Source organism: Heterocephalus glaber, unplaced genomic scaffold (assembly GCF_053883595.1).
Source record: "Heterocephalus glaber isolate CG9 unplaced genomic scaffold, H.glaber_assembly_v1.0 deba00000347, whole genome shotgun sequence".
In the NCBI taxonomy this organism is placed as follows: domain Eukaryota; kingdom Metazoa; phylum Chordata; class Mammalia; order Rodentia; family Bathyergidae; genus Heterocephalus; species Heterocephalus glaber.
In genome coordinates this window covers 9,552,305-9,572,959 of record NW_028258143.1, presented here as the reverse complement: position 1 = coordinate 9,572,959, position 20,655 = coordinate 9,552,305, and the positions used below count along the sequence as shown (strand labels likewise).

The 20,655-nt window shown below is 36.0% G+C and overlaps 1 protein-coding gene across 9 annotated transcripts in view; it reads left to right on the top strand.

The window, feature by feature from the left end:
• The window catches only part of Thsd7b (thrombospondin type 1 domain containing 7B), a 1,329,200-nt gene that overhangs the window by 1,195,364 nt on the left and 113,181 nt on the right, over positions 1–20,655 (top strand). For all 9 annotated transcript variants that reach the window (XM_087197681.1, XM_087197682.1, XM_087197688.1 and 6 more), the window contains one exon: positions 17,716–17,849. In XM_087197681.1, coding sequence (XP_087053807.1) covers positions 17,716–17,849 — 134 coding nt within the window. The remainder of the gene's footprint in view (positions 1–17,715; positions 17,850–20,655) is intronic.

Genomic DNA, 20,655 nt, shown 5'->3' with positions numbered 1-20,655 from the left:
CACCTTCTCCTGTATTTAATTTTGTGTTGCTCCCATGAGTACCTTTTGAACTGTATGCGGCCCTGTTGGATGATCCAGGATAATGTCCCTAAATCAAGATATTTATGTAATCTTCAAAATCTGTCTTGCCATATAAAGTAACATTGACAGTTTCTGGGGACTAGCATGTGGGTCAAATGGCAGGGCCATTGTTTGCCCTAACATGGGCACAAGGTACTTCAATGAAGAAAGGCATTTTTCTACACATAATGCTGGAACTATTGGATATCCACATGTGATGAATCAATTTGCGCCACTCTCTCATATGAAATAAAGAAATTAATTAAAAGGTATCAAGCACCGTACTGTCAGGGCTTAAACCAAAAAACATCTAGAATACACACTGATGTTAATCTTTATAATCTTGGATTAGAGAGTGAACACCTAAAGCTCAAGTAATAAAAGAGAAAAGAGATGAATTTGATCTAATTTAAACTGTGATTCAAAGAATACCATCAGTAAAATGTGAAGATAATCCACAGGATGGGAAAAAATATTTGCAAATCATATATCTGATAATAGACTAGAGTTGAGAATACTTTAAAAACTCTTACACTCAATGAAAGACAAATAATCCAGTTCATAAATGGATTCAATACTTGAATGGATATTTCTCCAAGATATATCTTACAGAAGATATACAAATGATCAATATGCATATGAAAAAATGCTCAGAAGCTAAACATTCATCATTAAGAAAATATAAATAAATACCAAAGTGAGATATAACTTTGCACCCACTAAATTCCTATCATAAAAAAGGAAGGCAATAATAAGCACTGGTAAGAATGTAGACTCATTGCCACCCTCATGCATTGGTGAGGAAACGATACCTTTTGACAGTTTCTCCAAAAGTTAAACAGAGTTTTCATGTGACCACATCGTTTTACTCCTAGGTCTACATGAAACAGGCATACATGCAAAAACCTTCCTACGAGTATTCATAATAGCATAAGTCACAGTAAACAAAAGTTGTAATTGACTCAAATGCCTATTAAGAGGATAAACAAAAAGTAGAACACCAAATAATTATTCACCCGCAAGAAATACTGATGTATTTATGCTGCAAAATGGATGAACTTTGAAAATATTATACATGAAAGTTGTCAACTACCAAAGGCCACACATTGTAGGATTCTGATCATATGACATGTCTAGAATAAGCAAATTTGTAGAGCTGTGAGTCAGATTAATGATTGATTGATGTGGGCAGAAGACAAGAATGGATATTAGACAAGTGACTGCTAATAGCTATGTTTTTCCTTTTGGAGGTGATAAATTATAGTTTTACAACTTTGAGAATACATTTTTAAAATACTGAATTTCACACTTTAAGGTATGTATTTTATGATATGCAAATAATGCCTCATTTCTATAAATATGAAATAGGTGGCAAGCCGAGTATGGCTAATGGGTCATATTGCCAACCCCTGAACATAAGTAAAAGACACACGACATCTTTATTTATCTAGTGTAAATGAAAACCAGGTCTTATGTAGTAGACCATCAGGAAATGTCTTCTGAACTAATACATGAGTAATTGAATAAGTACAAAAGTTCTAGCTCCAGCTGTTGAAAGAGTACTCTATAGCTGTTGCTACCAGGTGATATTTATCTTTAATGAAAAGTAATTTTCATGATATTCATATACTGTTTTCTTCCATTCTTCATCAATACCTTGTATACAGTTGAGTGATGCCTAAATAGTTAATAATTTTATATTAATTGTTTTTCAGCATAGGACACTTTATATAATTCAGCTATAAAACTTAAGACTTTTCCTTTTCCTTTTTTTTTTTTTTTTTTTGGTACTGGGTATTGAACTCAGGACCTTGTGCTTGTGAGGCAGGCTTGTTCGGGGCATCAGGCCACTGAGCTAAATCCCCAGCCCAAGACTTTTCCTTTTCAGGAAGAATCATTCCATATCGAAGAGAAATGCCAATTTTTACATGACTATGGAATTCCAACCACTCCCCCATTTCTTCATGAGAAAAAGTAGGGCTATTTTTAAAATGACTGGGATTGATTTTCTGGTATAACTGCTAATTATTGGGCATCTCTTTTTTTTTTCAGCCATTTGTCAGGTGTGAGGGGAAAGCATAAAACTTCAAGGCATGTGTCTGTCTCTTTCAGTCACCTCTTTGAGATTTTGAGAGTGCAACATTAGCAAAATTTCAATGTTTATTAAATTAAACTACAGGGGAGCACAGGTGTGTTTTTGATGAATAAAATGATGCACATTGAATAGATTATTATATAGTCTTTTCCTAGCTCCAATTCCTTCATGCCATGTCTCAATCTGATTCAAAGCAAGTGATACTTTTTGCAGTGAACTCTCTCAAAGTTTCCAAAGCTAATCTATCATTGTTACACTTCTCTTGAAAAATGGTAAGTATTAATATCACATTATGGGAGAAAAACTAGACCCCAAGAGTCCCATAAGTAAGCTATCAGAAAAATCAATGGAGGAACCTGAAACAAAATCCCTTTCTCACACCTTCCTTCAGAGTGGTCTACTCACCAGACCACAGATAATCTTTCATATGGTATACAAAATCACTTCACCCATCACTGAAAGTAGCCACTCCTAAACAGGATTGCATTATCAATTTAATAGGACCCAGCCAAGGAATCCAATAACGAAGGACAGAAATCCAATACAAGTAAACTACTTAATGTTGCCCATCTCCTAAATTGCTTTACAGATGTCATTTCATCAATCCAAAGTAGTGGGTTTCCTGCTAAGGAGGGATATTTTAATAGATACTCCTGCAGTAAATGAGATACCAACTCAGATCTAGAACCATAAACTCCCTATTTCCTGGAGTTCAGTCCACTTGCATTTGTCATGAGCCTGTCATGAGTCCAGCACATGCCAGTTGCTACATACAACATAAGAGATGTGGGTGGCATGGTCACTACCTTCTGAGAGATCAAATTGTCATTGTGAGCCTGTCTACCTCATGCCAGCAGTGTCAGCTTTTAGTTCAGCATGGCAAGTGATGGCCATCTTGAATATGTATTAGTTGACTACAAGAGAAAAAAGTCAATCTTTTCAGAAGTTTATATTTTTCTTAATTAATTCAAGACATCTCTATTTGGAATAGGGAAGTGGAGTGGTATTTTTCAATTATTATCTATATTCAGAGAAAACAGAAGTGAATTCATAAATGATAGAATTCATATAAATCTAAGAAACAAAAGACTGAACTCATTTGAACTTCAAATTTCCATTGAAATCTAGAGACTATAATTAAAGTCTATATAAATCCAGACATTATAATTATAACCAATTAAATTTGAATTATTAATGCACAATGCTAAAATTCTTATAAGATTAATAGCAAAAGGAACAGAAGTTTTAGCTTCAGGTGATACTAGCATCATGGTTTGATCTAAGTAAGCTCTTCAGGAAGCAGTTTCAGGAAATACTTCTGCATGCATTCATTCTGTATTTATTTTAAAACACATCTATTGAGCCACAGTATAAACCAGTGTACAATTTTTTGTTCCCTCAATTCCTTCCTTCCATTTTGGTGGGAGAGGATTTTTTTTTTGCCAGAACATATGACTTTCCATCTCTAATTGCTTGCATGTACATGTGTATTTATATTTTAACTTTTATCAAGGCCAGGATTGTAGAATCTTGGCCACCTTAAATAAATGGATTACTTGACCATTTTGTGATACATTTTAAGATATTCCTTATTTAGGTTACCTATGGTAATATTTGTGTTTGTTATAAATCATCTTTATCTTGTTATCAGTTATCTTTATTTTGATCAACTAAGCAAGTTTGCTTAAATGGGGTCTAGGAACAAGTTGGCCTCACACTATCATTTTTCTTCAGCAGTCTTCTGATTTTATTTTGTGAAAAGCCAGAGAGCTCTGTAGCAGCTTTTATCTCCTCTCACTGTCTGGCTCAGAGGAAGAATGTTTGTAACAAAATGTTCTTTATTCCATAAAGCAGTAGCTTTCAATTAGTCCTTAATACAAGTCTACAACTGGTGGAATTAGGGCGGAAATCAGAGCCAAGATCCCAATTTATCACCATGTGAGTGAATGGCAGGAATTCTATTATCCAATCAATCTTGCCTCTCATTTCTGGAAAGGTCAGGATGTGCCATCCTTGCTTATAAAACACCACTTCTGGCTCTTCGTTCCACTTTAACCTTGTCCCAGACAGATCAAGTTCATTATGAGAAAGTTCATGCTAAGAGTTCATATTCTGTGCTGTGCCCAGCCTTGTATTTTAACATTTTAGAGTACAATGCAGCCTGAACAACCACTTGCTTAAACACTTGCATTTCTGTACAGAAGAGAAAAAAAGGTTGCTACGTGTATGTGCAAAGCATGTGTGTTTGTAACATATCTTCTGTTCAAAAAGTCTCCTTGGGAGTATATGATAGCAATTATTTTTATTTTTCCCCCAAATTCAAGGATGTAATAATTTACCCATTTTTTTTATCAGATCCAAAGGTACAGTGATTCTCTTCTCTCCTCTAAAGTTTATAACAGCAGCATTCTTTAGAAATTATACAAATTTGGAATATGTTTCAAACTGGAATTTTTCTTTTTTAAAAAAAATTTTTCTTTTGTCTTATTTTTAATTTAGTTTTTCTGGACAGACTAAAGGTCATTTTTGATGGCTCCTTCTGTTCTCTATTGCCTTCTGTTGACTGTGAAATAAGTGACAAGAACTTTGATGTATTTCAGAGTAGAAATTTTGTTTGTGTCAAAGATTAATAGACTGTAGCAAGGTGGGGTCAGCACCTCATAGCATGATCAGAAAAATGTGAAAAGATATTTCTTACCAATTATGGGTTTTCCTTGTGGATGTGGACCTAAAATTCTAGCAAAACCTATCTTTGGGCTTACCTACTAAGAATATTGATAACTGCTGAGCAAATGTTCCAAAGACTAGCTTACTTTTTGGGTCACATATAGCATCAAACTTACCTCCAATAAGCTAATGTAAGATGAGAGAAAATGGGTGATAAACGTGTTATGAAAAAAGTTTTCTAGCCAAGTACCCAGCAGTTTCTGTTGCTCTTATGAGTATTACTCCTTAGAATTCAGGGCAGCTGATGCCTTATCTTTTTCCTCACAATGCTGTTGGGGAAAAAAAGAGGAAACTTGAATATGTCCCTTGATTTTAAAATGTGTTTACCCTAAATTATTTTCAAAAATAGCACTGGTGTTTTGTTGTCTCTTTCATTTTCACTACAGAATATTACAGTCTCTCTCTTCCTTGTTATGTTTTGGAATCTTTCTGAGACCAAGAGTAACATCATAGTTATGATCATGTCACACAGCTGTAATCTCAAACTGAGACTGCAACAATTTCTTTCTCAGCATTCTCACATACTTCCATCTCTTTCACATTCAAGATTACTTAATTTCCCACAAACTTTATTTGGAATCTCTTAACATAAATAAACAAATCATTAGTTGCTACCATTATCAATAAATAAAATTCAACCTCATTACCTTTTCCATTCACTTATGCACTAGCTGCAGTGTCCAGATTCCATCCTGTATGCCTTATATACAGTTCATAAGAATCTATTAGATTTTGGTTTGTTGGCCTGATTGACAAATCTATCCAAAGTAATTCATATTAGGTAACTCCTAACTGAGACTAGTCATCCTTGTCCATTTTTATGTAATACCTCAGCCACACAAATATGAGATTTGTCTTCCTAGGAAATATATGTCTTAGATTATATTGCTTCTTTATGCTAATATATTTTTGTAACATATATGAAATTGATTTTCTTGGTGTGTTCCAAAGGCTGCTTCAATAGAGTGAGTATAGAAACTACTGCATGTGTCCTAGAGGATAGGAAAAGCACAAAGCTGTTAACCACTGAGAATAGGAAGTTATACAGCCCCCTCTCCCAACAAGCCTATAAAGAAAAAAAGGATTTTCACAAAGCTTTCATTTCTTATATAACAAAGACTTGCAAGCTTAGAGCTTAAATACTTTCTCCACCCTTTCTTTAAAAAACACAAATAGTACCAAGTACCTTTCTGATTTACTTACCTTTAGGGAATTTGTTTCTGAGAACCAAAATCTGTTAACTGATTTCTTCTGTACATCCACCTTATGCCTATATATAACTCATAAAATCCTTCACTACCTGCTAGAAGGCAGAGCAATATCCCTCTCACTGTTTTTTCTATTGCCACAGAAAAATAAAGCTTTTCTTTTTCTCTTGATTTCTGGCTGTAATATTCTGGGATCCAGGCTCATTCACTTACTTTATCTATCCATCCATCTGTCTTAGGTTTCCTCTTTCTTTTTTAAAAAGTTTACATGAGAAGAACACTTAACATGAAATCTAGCATCTTAAAATTTTTTCACTTATACAATGCAGTATTGTTGCTATAGGCACGATGTCATACAGCCAATCTTTAGAATTCATTCACCTTGCACACTTGAAGTTTTAGACACATTGATTAGTAACACTCCATTTCTCCAGTGTCCCAAGTCCCAGAAACCATCATTCTATTCTCTGTTTTGTAAGTTTAACCATTTTATATACCTCATAGAAGTGGAACCATGCATTTTCTGTTCTTCTGTGAATGGCTTATTCACTGAGCATAATGTCCTTAAGATTCATTCATGATTTTTTTCCTATTCCTTTCTGAAGTATTGTATATTCAGCTCTCTGGAATTTCCTTAAAGTGTCAATCATAGCTGGCATGGTGTTGCTTTTTTTCACTTGAGCTTGACAGATACCTACAATTTGTTCTATGAAAATTGAAAGAGCCAACATGCTCGAGTCTCTTCCCTGCTGTGAATAATTTCCAGTCTCATCTGAACTCTTACAGTCACATAGTGAGGCAGTAGGAACCATCTCCAGAGATCCAGAAGAGGAAATTCAGATTCCTCTCATTCTGTTCATTGAGATTATTTGCACAGGGCTGTGATACAGAATATGAGATTTCAGTTCACCTTGTGAGTTTTTCAGTTTAACTTTCTATAAGTTGCCTCTGCTTTGTAAAATGCACCTGACAGGGAGGGAGTCTGGTCAGTGCTCACATATGTCAGTGCATGTGTTACTGCTTTGATTGTAGAATATCATGAACAATATAGAATCTACATGCCAATAATTTATGTTGCTGACTCACTGCCCCATATTATGCAGTTAACTTTAAGACTATGATTTATTTTCATGGTCATTTAAATGTCACACAATAAAAATACAAGTCTGCTATAAGTGAAAATATAATATTATAGGTTGAGTATCCTTTATCCAAACACTTGAGGCTGAAATGTTTCAGATATGGAATTTCTCAGATTTTGGAATATTTGCATATACATAAGATATGTTTGAGATGGAATCCAAGTCTGACCATGAAATTCATTAATGTTTTATATATAACTTGTACTCAAACTATGAAAGTAATTTTATATAATATTTTTAGTGCACCTGCATTTTGACTGCAACATATCACATGCAGTCAGGTGTTGAGCATCATGTGGGTGTGGAAAGTGTCTGAGATCTTGAAGTATTTTACATTTGTATTTTCAGATTAGGGGTGCTCAAGCTGTATACATTTTTTGGTTTTTGGTGCCAGGGATCGAACTTGGGTCCCTGAGCTTGCGAAGCAGGCGGCAGAACCACTGAGATAAATCCCCAGCCCCAGTATATGTTTTTTAAGAACTAAAATATCTGTACTTTTTTGCCTTAAAATGATAATCTAAATTGTATCAGCACAAATAACTGGTCTTTTAGGTGAGGGCCTTGTGGCTACCTTCATTAAATACACTCTGTATTGAGGTGAAGCACTGTGTGTGACATCCTTGAAGGAGGAAGGAACCAGGAAAGAAGGGGCCGGAGTACATGCACGGTGTGTCAACTAATCTTGTCAATTTGATTGGATTAAGAGACCCCTGGGGATATGACTAGATAATGAGACATTATTTTCATCAGTGGATTCACCTACCGATGTTCATACCTGAATGTGCTATTAGGAGATAGGACCCAGTTGGAGGAGATGGGTCACTGGTCCTGGGTGCCATGAATGAGCAGGTTTTCTCCATCTCACACTTCTTTCATAATGTTCCTACACTGGACCCAGTTGACCATACATGAAACTTTCTGAAGCCATGAGCTATAATAAACCTCTTCTCCTTTAATTTGTGGATGTTGAGTATTTTGTCCCAGTAGTAGGAAAGGTGATCAATACCTATGGGCTAAGAATATATTTATTTAGTCTTAATTCAACCCCTTTGGAAAGAAATAAATAACACTATGTGATGACATAGTCACATTTAAGTCAGTTTTTCTTTACTATAATGAAATACCTAAGACAGATTACTTTATAAGGAAAACAGTCTTCTTTTTCACATTTTTAAAGGCTGAAAGTTCAAACAACATACCATAGGCCTTGAGGAAGGCCCCTCTGGTTTATATCATGTGGTAGTGAGAATGCATGTATATCTTTCTTTGTCTGTGTTTTCTCCAAGCTTCCATCCTTATAAAGTCTCCAAGATACAATCATGAGAGCTCCTCCATAATGACATAATTTAATCAGTTCTAGAAGGCCTCACCTCAAAGAAAGCACTGTAGTCAGGTTATAGTTATATTCAGTTTCTACCCTCTTAATATTATTAACATAAGATTTTGAGAATTAAACTCTTGCATTCTTCTAGGGTGGTGTGGGATGGAGGGATGACCATATTCACACTATAGTAATGACAGTTTAGCTGTGTGTAGGTGTTGGCCTTTATTTTGAGGACACAATTTTTTTTAAAGATCATTAATGATATTCCAGCCAGAAGGAAAGGTGTAGTTCTATAGACCATTAGAAAATTAAAATTAAAAAATATGGAGTTCAGTGATTCTCATTAAAAATAAAATCAATATTTCTTTCCAAAAGGACTATTCTGTACATCTTTTATCAAAATATAAACAGCAATGTGATTTTAAGGTAGAACCTCTTTGTTAGTTGATTTCTTCTCTTATTTATATGAAAAGGTAACAGTTCCCCACATTTATGATGTAAAAACCTTGTGCTCTTAGCCTAGATTTAGAAAGTTCCTAATGAGAGAAAAGCTAATTCAAATTCAGCACCGCTGTCAAATGAAATTAAAATTTCATTAATCACAACAGTGCGACGTTCACTTGACAAGATTACATAATGCCTCAGATTACGTTATTCATTGAAACTACAGACAAGATTTGATATGTGTATGTTCCTGTGGGCCTTTTACAATAATGCTGCATCTTGAGTCTACATAACCAGGAAACCACTGCTCTTAGGAGATAAGAAATGCAGATACCACAATTGTTTTTTAATAAACTTTCCATTGGTTTTAAAGTTCAATATTTTATTTTCAATATGTTTTCTAAATAAAACTAAGCATTGTTAGCTTCATTTTTAGGTTTCTAACATCAAAATTAAAAACACAGAATGCTTAAAACCATCAGTGATTCTTAACAAGCCAGGCATGAGGAGAATCTCAAGGTATTCTGAGGAAGTCTTTACAGTTACCATATAGCTAAAGAAGATTGTGGGTTAAAATATCTGAGAAAGAGAGGACATGTAGAGCTCAGACTTAAGCATATGAACTAAAATTGACAATTGACCAACATCTCTGAATATTGACCACTAGACCCAGGATCTCCAGAAAAATCCACCTCCCAAATGCTACCCTTTGAGTGCCCATTGCCCAGAATATCAAGCATAATGATTTTCCTGTAGACACCAATAAATGTGTAGGTTTTCCTTAAACCATCATCTTTACAAAAGTATTTCCACCACCCTAATGGTATAGGACTGCTCATACTTCAGACTTGAAAGTTAATTTTCTGAGAGATGTCTTACTTTTTGAAATTTTAAAAGGAGTCTCAACACCCAAATTCTAAGCATAAAATACTCACACATCATCAAACTGATGGATAACTTTTTAAAAATCAGTTTGTGGTTTTCCTTTTTCAAAAATTTAGAATTATAATCATTGCTCATTATCCTTGGGGGACTGGTTCCAGGACCTTCCACAGATATTGAAATCTGCAGATGCTCAAGTTCCTTATTTAAAAAAGTCTAGTATTTGCACATAATCTGTGAACATCCTCTTGTATACTTCAAACCATCTCTGGATTACTTATTGTACTTAATGTGCTATAAAGGATATGTAAAAAGTTGTTATACTGCATTGTTTACAGAACAACGATAAGTTAAAATCTGTACACATTTAATAGAAATGCAGTTTTTCTTTTGTTTTAGAATATTTTTGGATTGCAGTTAGTTGAAGCCATGAATGTGGACCTGTGGACGGCAGAGCTGACTGGATTAGCATTCTCCTCACCACTGAAGAGATACGCAGTATCTCTTGGAGTGTGGTGATGTGACTAGTCAAGCTAAACAGGCAGAACCTATTCATCACTGGCATCTCCAGAGTGAAATTCTCCAACAATCTGTCTGAGCATGAGTGGAAACAGCTTCAAGTTTTATTTTTTATCTGTTAGGATCATAGCAACTTTAATGCAGAAGATCATGATGATCAAGATTTAAGACATTGGATATCGTATACTATAGGAAATATAAGAAATAAAGTTCTATATAGCATCATTGGGGTATCATTGCTAACCAGAGAATATAAATAGGCACTATTGTACAGCATGTGGATACATTTGTATTAAGACTGAACATTAGCATTGCATATGTTATATGGTGTGCAAGTAGATTTAATTGCATAACTGACAAAAATGGAAATAAAAGTTCTTTGTGCAGAAGTATACATTCCAACAAGTTAGATTCACCAGGATAGAAGAGAGCAAAATTTAGTTGCTGCCTGCATCAGAAAACAGAATTTGGTAAGCTGAGGGAGAGTGTAGTTCAAAGAACCTCTGGAGGGAAAGTCTGAACTGTGAAGGAGGAAAGAGAAAGCTTGGATAGACAGAAAGTCTAGGAGGTAAGTGCTTTGACTTAGACTGAGAATCTTAGAACTAATCAGAGGAAAATTTCTGCATCTTATGTAAAGAGTTCATAGCATTTGGAAGAGAAGGAAATCCATAGTGACTTCACCACCTATAGGGATCTTGGTGAGAGATCCTACCAGGATCTCTGGTCCCCAGTATGCTTTTGAACTGACTTTCAAGTTATCTGAGTAGCTACAGTGCCTAAGGTCTCAGCCTGAAGGCTCCTACCTAGATCTCAACTCACTGCACTGAAGCACAGGCTTATTGCTACAGAAAATCAGAGACCATAAACTTTCTCCTTTTTTCTTCCTTTCCATTATTTTCCCTGACTTTCACTTCCTTTCTTTTCCCTTTCCATCCTTTCCCCTCTCTTTTTCTTATCATTTAGTTTATTAGTACATGTGTGTAGTACATTAATGGTTGTTGCATTTTTTTTTATTCGAGCCTTTAAACTCCAAGGCTGTGATATACAATAAAAATATTCACTGAGCCCCAGTGACACCCTTCTTCTAAGTTGATGCCATGGAAGTGAATCTGTAGCTGGAAAAGCATATAACAGTATTTATTTAAATTGATCAATTACAATGAGTGGAGGTTTATTTAATAAATATTGAAAGACTAATTGAGTGAGTGAGTTTATGATATTATTCTTGAGCTGCTGAAATTATAAAGCTCAAGTCCCCAATGCAGAAGTAATAAATAAGATTCATTTCTAGGAGAATGAAATCCCACCTTTCTCAGAGGATTTAGATTTTTCAGTGGCATTTCTTAGCACGTATGGCCCTCTTAAACCTTATTATTTTCTTCCTAACTTGTGCCATTTAGAAATAATTTTCACTTAACTTTCTCATTGCTCATTTCTCTTCTTCAGAATATTTTCAGAAGATTCCCTGAAAACTTCATCCTGTAACACGTTTCCATTATAAAACTATAATAATATAATAAGCACCAACTAAACAGCAATATGCAATAGCTAGAACATAAAAGACTGATAGGGGAAGAAATTAGGTGCCTGGGTAGTTAATGTTCATTCAATTCCCTTCTGCATTCCTGCAGTTGTGCCTATTTTTGATCTTCTAGATAAGATTCCGTACCTGGGGACCAAAGTCTTTAATGAAACAATTCTCATAGTTCTTAAGGAACAGCCTCTCCTTTACTAAGCAGCTCCATTCACCTTTATTCTTTTTTATTCATTAATTTTATTGGTACCTTTTAGGTATACAATATGATGACATTCATCGTTGGGAATTTGTACCTTTATGTGATATATCTTGTTTCTTATTTTTTTCCCATTCCCTTGCCTTCATCTTTTTTTTTTTAATTACTTAAATTCTTTTATTGGTACATTTTAGGTATACAACACATTTACATTTCTCATTGGGAACTTGTACCTTTACATGATGCATCTTGGTTCTTATTTTTTCCCCATTCCTAGCCCTCCCTTCACCTCCTCCACCCTTCCCTATTTGCAAAGCCTTCACCTTTTGATGACCTTGTGATTGCTATTCTTCACAAGAAAAATTTTTCATTTTTTTCCTTTTATTATTCTTTGTGATTTGTTAAATACCTATTTCTGGTTTCATTGAATGGATCTGTTTTCTCTAGAGAATTAAATGAGGGACTTTAAAATATATTTCAATTCAAAGAATACTGAATACCCACCATTACCCCATGTCCTATGAAATAAAAAATTCATGAAAACATAGCTTCTCCATGCCCAAGACTCATAAGTTATTTTTTTTAGTAGACACATAGACAGTGATAGTCCAAGTATGACTTTGGCTAGCAACAAAAGTATATTGTATTAGTCATTTTCCCACTTGTTGGAGAAAGTATCCAATGCCTGCAACCTAAAAGAAGAGAGGTTTATCATGGCTCACAGTTTCAAGGAAATTGATTCCATGGTTGGCAAGCCGCAAGTCTGGAAATGGATGGAAGGAGGTCATGGCAGAGGAAAGTTCAACCCAGAACAGCCAGGAAGCAGAGAGAGAAAGGAGGAGCCAGGGATAAGAATACACCCTTCCAGGTTATGCCTCAGTGGCCTTACCTCTAACCAGACCCCACAACCTGAACACATGTCAGCTATGAGCTTATCAGTGGACTAATCCATTGATGAGTACAGTGTCTTCATGGTCCAGTCATCCTCTGAACACATGAAATTTTTAGGGAATATTTTAGATTTAAATCATAATATTCTTCACCTGGCCACCCTGAAGACTCATGCCCATATCATTACACAAAATCTATTTATTCTATCTCTGAGTTGCCAAAGTCTTGATATTTCTAGCATTCCTATAAAGTCCAGGTCAAAAGTCTCCTCTCAGATTCAAGGCAAACTCTTAGCTGTAAAAATCAAAAGAAGATTAAATACTTCCAAAATACAGTGGTGGCACTGAATAAACATTCTCATTTCAAAAGATAGAAATAAAGGATTAGAAAGGAATCAGGTCAAAGCAAGACAGAAACCCAGGAGAGAAAACACTGAATCTTCTAGTTGCATGGCTAGTACCCATGGCAGGTCATGATGAGATGTAAGCTCTTATAGCCTTGCTGGTTGCAACCCATATGGCTTCCTCTTAGGAAGGCTATGCTTATTACCTGTGACTATCTATCTTCAGCAGATGTTTCGTGTTGCTGTCATCTCCTATTTCCTGGGGTCTCTACTTCAGTTTCAGCCTTACTCTACAGCTTCATGCACTGCCCTCTCAGAAATATTCTACCTGGCTTCCCAAGCTTTCTTCAGAAATGTGGGTGAAAGCTTCTATAACCCCACAACTCTTGCATTCTGCACTCCTGAAAAAACATTACCATGGGGATGATACTTCAGTTTGCTGCAAATGGGAACAGTAGCAGGACCCCTTGCATCATGACTGCAGCACCCTCTGAGTACTTGGATGGTTGAACTCAAGGATTCACTTTACTAGGTTTCTCTGAGTGATCTAGGTACCCTAGAGCTCTCTTCTCAAAACAGTCAAAGATATTTACCCTTTTGATCCTATGAGTGGGGAGATCTGGCAATTTCTGAGATGAGTTCAAATCACCTTTCTTATTGTCCTGATACAAAGTACTTTAACTCTTTTTTATGCTAATTTTTTCATTAACTGTGCTTTTCTTTGCAAAGTTGGTTTGCAGGCACTTCTGTCCTGGAAATAGTGGAAACCTTTTATATTTTTACTGTGCCTTGTGCTTCTGATTCTCACCATAGATCTGACTGAAAGCAACCAGCAATACCAGTGCCACCGCCTGAACTTTGGGTTGCCTTGAAACTTCCTCTGAAAGACCAAATAATCTGCCACCTTTAAAGTCAGCCTTACACAAAGTCTTAGGATATGGACAAAATGTAGACAAGTTATCTATCACAATGAAACATTCATGGGCTGTAGTCCAGTTTCAAATACAATCCTCATTCAAAACTGAAACCTCATGAGCCTAGCTTTTACTATCCACATTCCTAACAGCATTCTAGTCTTCTGTGCTCTTAGAAGAAACTCATCAATCTCTGCTAACAGCATTTTAAGTCTTCTCTAAATGACATCTCCAAACTTTTCCTCCCAAAAACCAATTACAAAGACTTTTAAACCACATTGTCAGGTACAGTAACAGGAATGGCTGCACAACTGGTACCAATTTTCTAGGTTAGTCACTTTCCCTACAGTGGGACAAAATACCCAACATCAATAAGTTAAAGGAGGAGGGATTTATTGTAGCTCACATTTTCAGGATATTTAGTCCACGATTAGCAGACTCTAAGGCAGAGATGGCATGGCATAAGGGCATGGAAGAGGAATGCTGCTCTACCCATGCTAGCCTAAGAGGAGAAAGTAAAGGGAGGAGCCAAGGACAAGAATACACCCTTCCAGTTCACATACCAGTGACCTGTCTTTAACCAGGCTCCAACTTCTAGGCACAAGTCAAAATAAACTGATCAGTTGAGACCTTTTTGGTGTAAACCATAACATTTTTGAGTTTACTCCAAAACACACAATAGGGCTCATTTTCAGAGGGTGTCTTTTCTAAAATCATGCTGGAAGTTGTTATCAGATAGATCTTAATTTTGAAGAAACATGATATGTAGGTGTGCAAAGTATAAATTAAGAGCATATTTTCTTTGTATTACTTGAGATCCAAAATAATCATATTATTATAGGAATAAGGTTTTTAAAAAGGAGCAACATAGTGACAGGATAAAAGATACAAAGACAAAGAACCAAGGTAATGACTTTCAAATGTGCTTGCTCTCCCTGCAACATCCAATATGTTCCTAACCATAATCACTGCCCCAGCTCCATGCATGCACACCTGATGTTATGATCTATGGAGGTGGGGGGATTTGCTTGGGCTTTGAAGGAGGGCAAATATATATCAGCTGGAATAAAGAGCATGAAAAAAAATTTAAATGGCAGTTGGAGTAGGGATGTATCTCAGGGGCAGAGCTCTTGCTTAGCTTTTCCAAGGTCCAGGATTCCATCCTCAGTGGTGAAAAAGAAAAAGAAAAGCAAACAAATACCTGTCATCCATATAGTGGAAAATCAATCCTATGTGATGAGAAAATCTTTAAGAAGTTAGGTTTTTTTTGTCACTATTGGTCAAGAAAATGATTCAACAACTTCTCATACAGACCTGTTCTCTATCTCCCAATAGCTTATCATTGAGGTTAGTTTCTTTGCTACAGGTACAAATCACTGGAACATAAAGAATAAAAAAAACAAAGCAATACATCACTAGACATTCACATGCTTATAACAAAGGTACATACAACCAAATAGTTTTTCATTTTACACCTGACCTTGGGGCTTTGTATATGGGAAAAGGGTGGAACTGTAAGCTCTGCTAGTCTTGATAGCTTTAGGAAAAATTATGGGTTCAGAGAGGATGTCCTATCCAATTGCTCGTCCATGAAATGTGGGGGAAATTACTTTTTAATTTTATTTAACCAATCTCTGGTTACATGAAGTACTTTGGTGAAAATATTTCCTTGTATCTCATATGAAAGCCAGAGAGCTTTGTTTAAATGAATATGTATTGGTATATATTGAAGAGTTTATAGAATGAACCCATGAAGTCAGTAAAAGCATCATTATCATGGTGCATTCAGATCAGCTAAATCCTGGGCTGTTAGCTCAGTTTTTGAGTATCTGCTCTGCTGGGGTCATGCCTTTGCATTTATTTGTATAGCTTCTTCTCTTCCCTTTACTATCCCATGTAGTGTGGGGAGCAGACTTTCCTCAGTTTCAAGTTATCACTTCCTTATCCTTCTAATAGGAGTTGCTTCTGATTCCTTCATTCCATTCTTGTCAGCATTCACACCGTGAAATGTGATTCTTTTATTACTTAAGTTCTTACTTTCCTCACACTCATTCCCACTCTATTTTCCCATCTTTGGTTTTTCCCTCACATATTCTTTACCTTATAGTTTCTCTTTTCCTCGTGAGCTCTTTGTGAGATGGCCAAATAGAACCCCATGGTTAACAATAGTTTCTTAGAGTATTTGTGATTCCTAAGAAATAGTCTTACAAATCTCCTTTTCTCATTTGATTTCCAGATAACATGCTGACAGAGCTCCAATCTTGTTCTCTGATTATCCTATTATATAGTGCTTCCCCTTGCCTTTAGTGGAAACTGACACGCAATGGTTCTGCTTGGAGAGCACTGCCTAGCCATCATTTATAATTTTATGGAATTACAAAGGCAAGAGGATGAAAGGACTGGTACTTAAATTCCTATTTAAGAGGAGAAGCATTAATTAACTATACTGATACTAGATCGAGCCACTCTTTATCAGTGTGCCAATACTAGAGCTACCTTTGTTACCTAGAGGGTGGGATCATAATGAAGCAGTTTTCTGTAGCTTATCTCTACTTATATAGAGAGAAGGCTATGCTCCATATTGAAGAGCAATGATTGCTTAATACAGCCTCAAAAAACAGGCAAACTCAATTGACTGCCCATTAAGATACAATTTCATGAAAATGTCACCACAAACAAATGCATAGGAAGTAATCTAAAAATTCACTAAATGTCCTCATTGGTTTTACCACAAAATTGTAAATATTCAGAATTAGTAATCCTGTAGAATCACTACCAGTTTCACAGTTTGTCTTGTGAGGTGGTATGTGTGTGTGTGTGTGTGTGTGTGTGGTGTGGTGTGTGCAAGTGTTTTAGCCATGCTCTGAAAATATCCTACAAATAGCTACATTCATATGAAGCCACAGTGCCCAAGAGACTAAATGATTGCCTTTTAGCATTGATCATTTGAGGGCATAAAAAGAAATTTCCTGTGCATATAATACCACTTTTCTTATGTACTCTAAGAACCCCTTATGTTCAAGAGCAAATTTTCTTTATATATATTTGTCGAATGACATGTTAAAGTACAACTGAGAATACAATATGCTACATAATTAAGAGTAGACCATCTACTAGATGCTCTGTGAACTCTTTGAGGAAATGAAATGATAATTGAAGTCCTATTCATGCTGCTAGGAAATGACTGTCTTTTCTTCTCTTCATTGAAGGCATACCATCTTATTTAGTTGATTTCTCCCATAAGCTTTTTTAGGCAAGTCGATAAATTCATAGAAATAAAATATATCTTGCTTTTTGGGAATGTAATTTGGCAACTTGGGCTAGAGGACTGTAATTTCTTGGATTATGTTCAGTAGGCATTTCTAAAAGACAGGCTTTTTTTCTATACCTTGGATAGTTTCACATAATTTTTTTCCTTTCCTGTTTTTACCAGGTGCATGAAGCAGTACCATGTTACAGAGAGTGCAATCAATATTCCTGGGTTGTAGAACACTGGTCTCCATGCAAAATCAACAATGAGCTGAGGTCCCCACGCTGTGGAAGAGGAACACAGTCTAGGAAAATCAGGTATGTGTAAAAGGAGAGATTTGAGAAATTCAGGCAATAGAACTTACATATTTTTTCCCTAAAACCAACAGGGTTGCTTATCCAAGCATATTTTAAAGCCATGATATATATATATAATATATATATATATCTCATGGCTTTTTCTCAACTTTGAAATATCCATACTTGCCATGTGCATAGTTTGATTCCCTCTGGAGTGCAGCCACAGACTTTACCATTCCCCAAACCAGGAAGAGGCAGCAAGCTAGTATCCCTCCCCTGATTTCATGGCCACTGCTATTAACGCATTAGATGTTAACGACTGTTACCAGATCTTTTTGCATCATATGTGTAAGGACTAGACACAAGACCTTCCCAGTGCTACATCTTGAAATATTGTTTTTGAGACTGAGTTTCACTACATTGGACAGACTGGAGGCCTGCACTTGGCTTGGGATGCCAATGTATTGGAAATGTCAATATATAACCCTTAGAAACAAAATTAACCTTAGAAACAAAAAATTTGAGGATACTTATGAGTAGTAGCCATACCATTTAATATAAGAAGATAATATCTCTGAAAGAATTATTGAATACTGAATTATTTACTGAAGGAGTTTGTTTAAAGATTTTGTTTTGTAAACATAATGATAATCAGAAGATATACTAGTTCTGAATTTGTCAAGTTGGCCTATATAGAAATGACTTGGGGAGAAGGAAGAACCATTTTCTTACCCACTAAGGATAATGGCAATAAATATTAAAGACTGAACAGAAAAAAGTTAAAATATTGCTACAAAATAATTAGTATGTAACATGAGAAGAAAACTTACTGTGGTCAACTATTAATTACATAAACATAGTATATCATTTCTTCAAATTAAAAACAAAGAAAGAAAGAAAGCTACACAGTGAAAACTCCTTTGGAAACCCTTATGCTCAGGGTCTTACAAACTTTGGGCATTTACCCTTTTCTCTTTGAAAACTCTATCTCTTATGTCTCACTCTCACATGGTTTTAAAAAGTGACTGACCAACACAGTTTATAAAAGACTGTGTAAATGAGGCTATTCAAGCCACTTCTTTGCAAAATTAAAGAACAATCTAAAATAAAAAGCTATAAGGGCATAAATTGCTACTGACAGAACTGTGTCAGTTGATTTGAGGACTCAGCTGAATCCTACAGAATTGATAATCCTATAGAACTTTAATAAAAACAATCCAGAGTGAGAAGTCTGCCTGGACCAGAGCTGTACAGGTGCACACAGGTCTCAGCCAGGGCCTCCACAGACTCCAGCAGCTTGGGCTCACAGCCCCAAGCCAAAGACCCAAGTGAAAAAGAGCTACACAGGCAGGCAAGCAATACCCAGAGGCCCACACAGATACCATTGGTAAGTGCCTGCAGACCCCAGACATAAGCCTGCTGAGACACCGGAAATTGGGTGCACAGCCCCCAGCCAAAGGCCCTCCCAGAAAAAAGCTATGTGGGAGGCAGGCCCCACCCAGAGGAATTCCCAGATACTAGCCCAAGTGTGCACAGGAACCAGCTAGAACCCCACCTGGACAACAGGACAGTGCAGGCTCCCAGAAGACCACTATTCTTAACCAAGAAATTGGCAGAGTGGTGAGCAGCAGAGAAAAGAAAGGTCTCTTGGTGGCTTGGTGAGAATTGAAGACCACTGGGCAAGCAAAAGGTCACCACAGCAAAGGTACAGTAGGCTGCATCTCTTGAAATGAGAAGACACTTAAAGAAGACTCAGAACCAGGCTTCCACATCACTTAAGGCAACCCCAAAGGGCAAAGACATGGAACAATCTAATACTCAACCACTTGGACTCCCTGAACTGGAAACCAAAGACAATCTGGAAAAAAAGAAATCAGAAATAATTTCTCAGATAACAACAGATTTTGTCCATAGTGCAAGACATGATTAATAATTCTAGAAAAGACAAAGATTAAAAAAAAATAGAGGAGCTTAAGAACATGATGGAATCCCAGCACAAGAAACAAATGCAATCCATAAAACAGATGAGAACAGATTACTAGGAGATTAAAAACATTATTGACAGTTTACACAGCAGAATGAGCCAATCCTGTCAGATATAAAAGACAAGATTGCAATTAGTGACCAGAAAAATGAAAATTTCTTAAAAATAGTAAGGGACCATGAGAAGGAATCCAGAAGCTGCTAGATGATGCAAAGAAGAATAACATAAGACTGATTGGAGTCAATAAAGAGGAGAGAGTACAGATGACAATAAAAAAAAAAAAAAACAAAACTGTTCACAAAAGTAATTGCAGAAAACTCCCCAAGCAGGAGAAGAATTTGACATACAGGTAAGTGAGGAACAGGAATCCAACTACCCTTAATAAAAAAAAAAAAATCTACACCTAGGCATATAATAGTTAAGATTCCAGAAATCCAACAGAAGAAAAAAATGCTGCAAGAAGTTAGAGAAAAGAGACAAATTGCTTACAAAGGAAAGCTGATCAGAATCACAACAGACTTCTCAACACAAACCCTCTAGTTAAGAAGACCCTGGAGTGACATATTTCAAGCCCTGAAGGAAAACAACCTTCAAACCAGATTGATGTACCCTGCAAAACTATCTTCAAAAATTGATGGAGAAATAAGATACCTTCATGAGAAAGAGTCCCTGAGGAACTCCATGAATACCAAACTAGCAATCCAAAAAATTGTAAACAATATGCTAGAGAAGGACAATGAATATCACAACCCCAGGAAACCCAGCAAAATGAATCCATCAGGCACAACAAGAAATCATATACAAAGGGAGAAAATCCAACAACAACAAAAAAAAGTCATG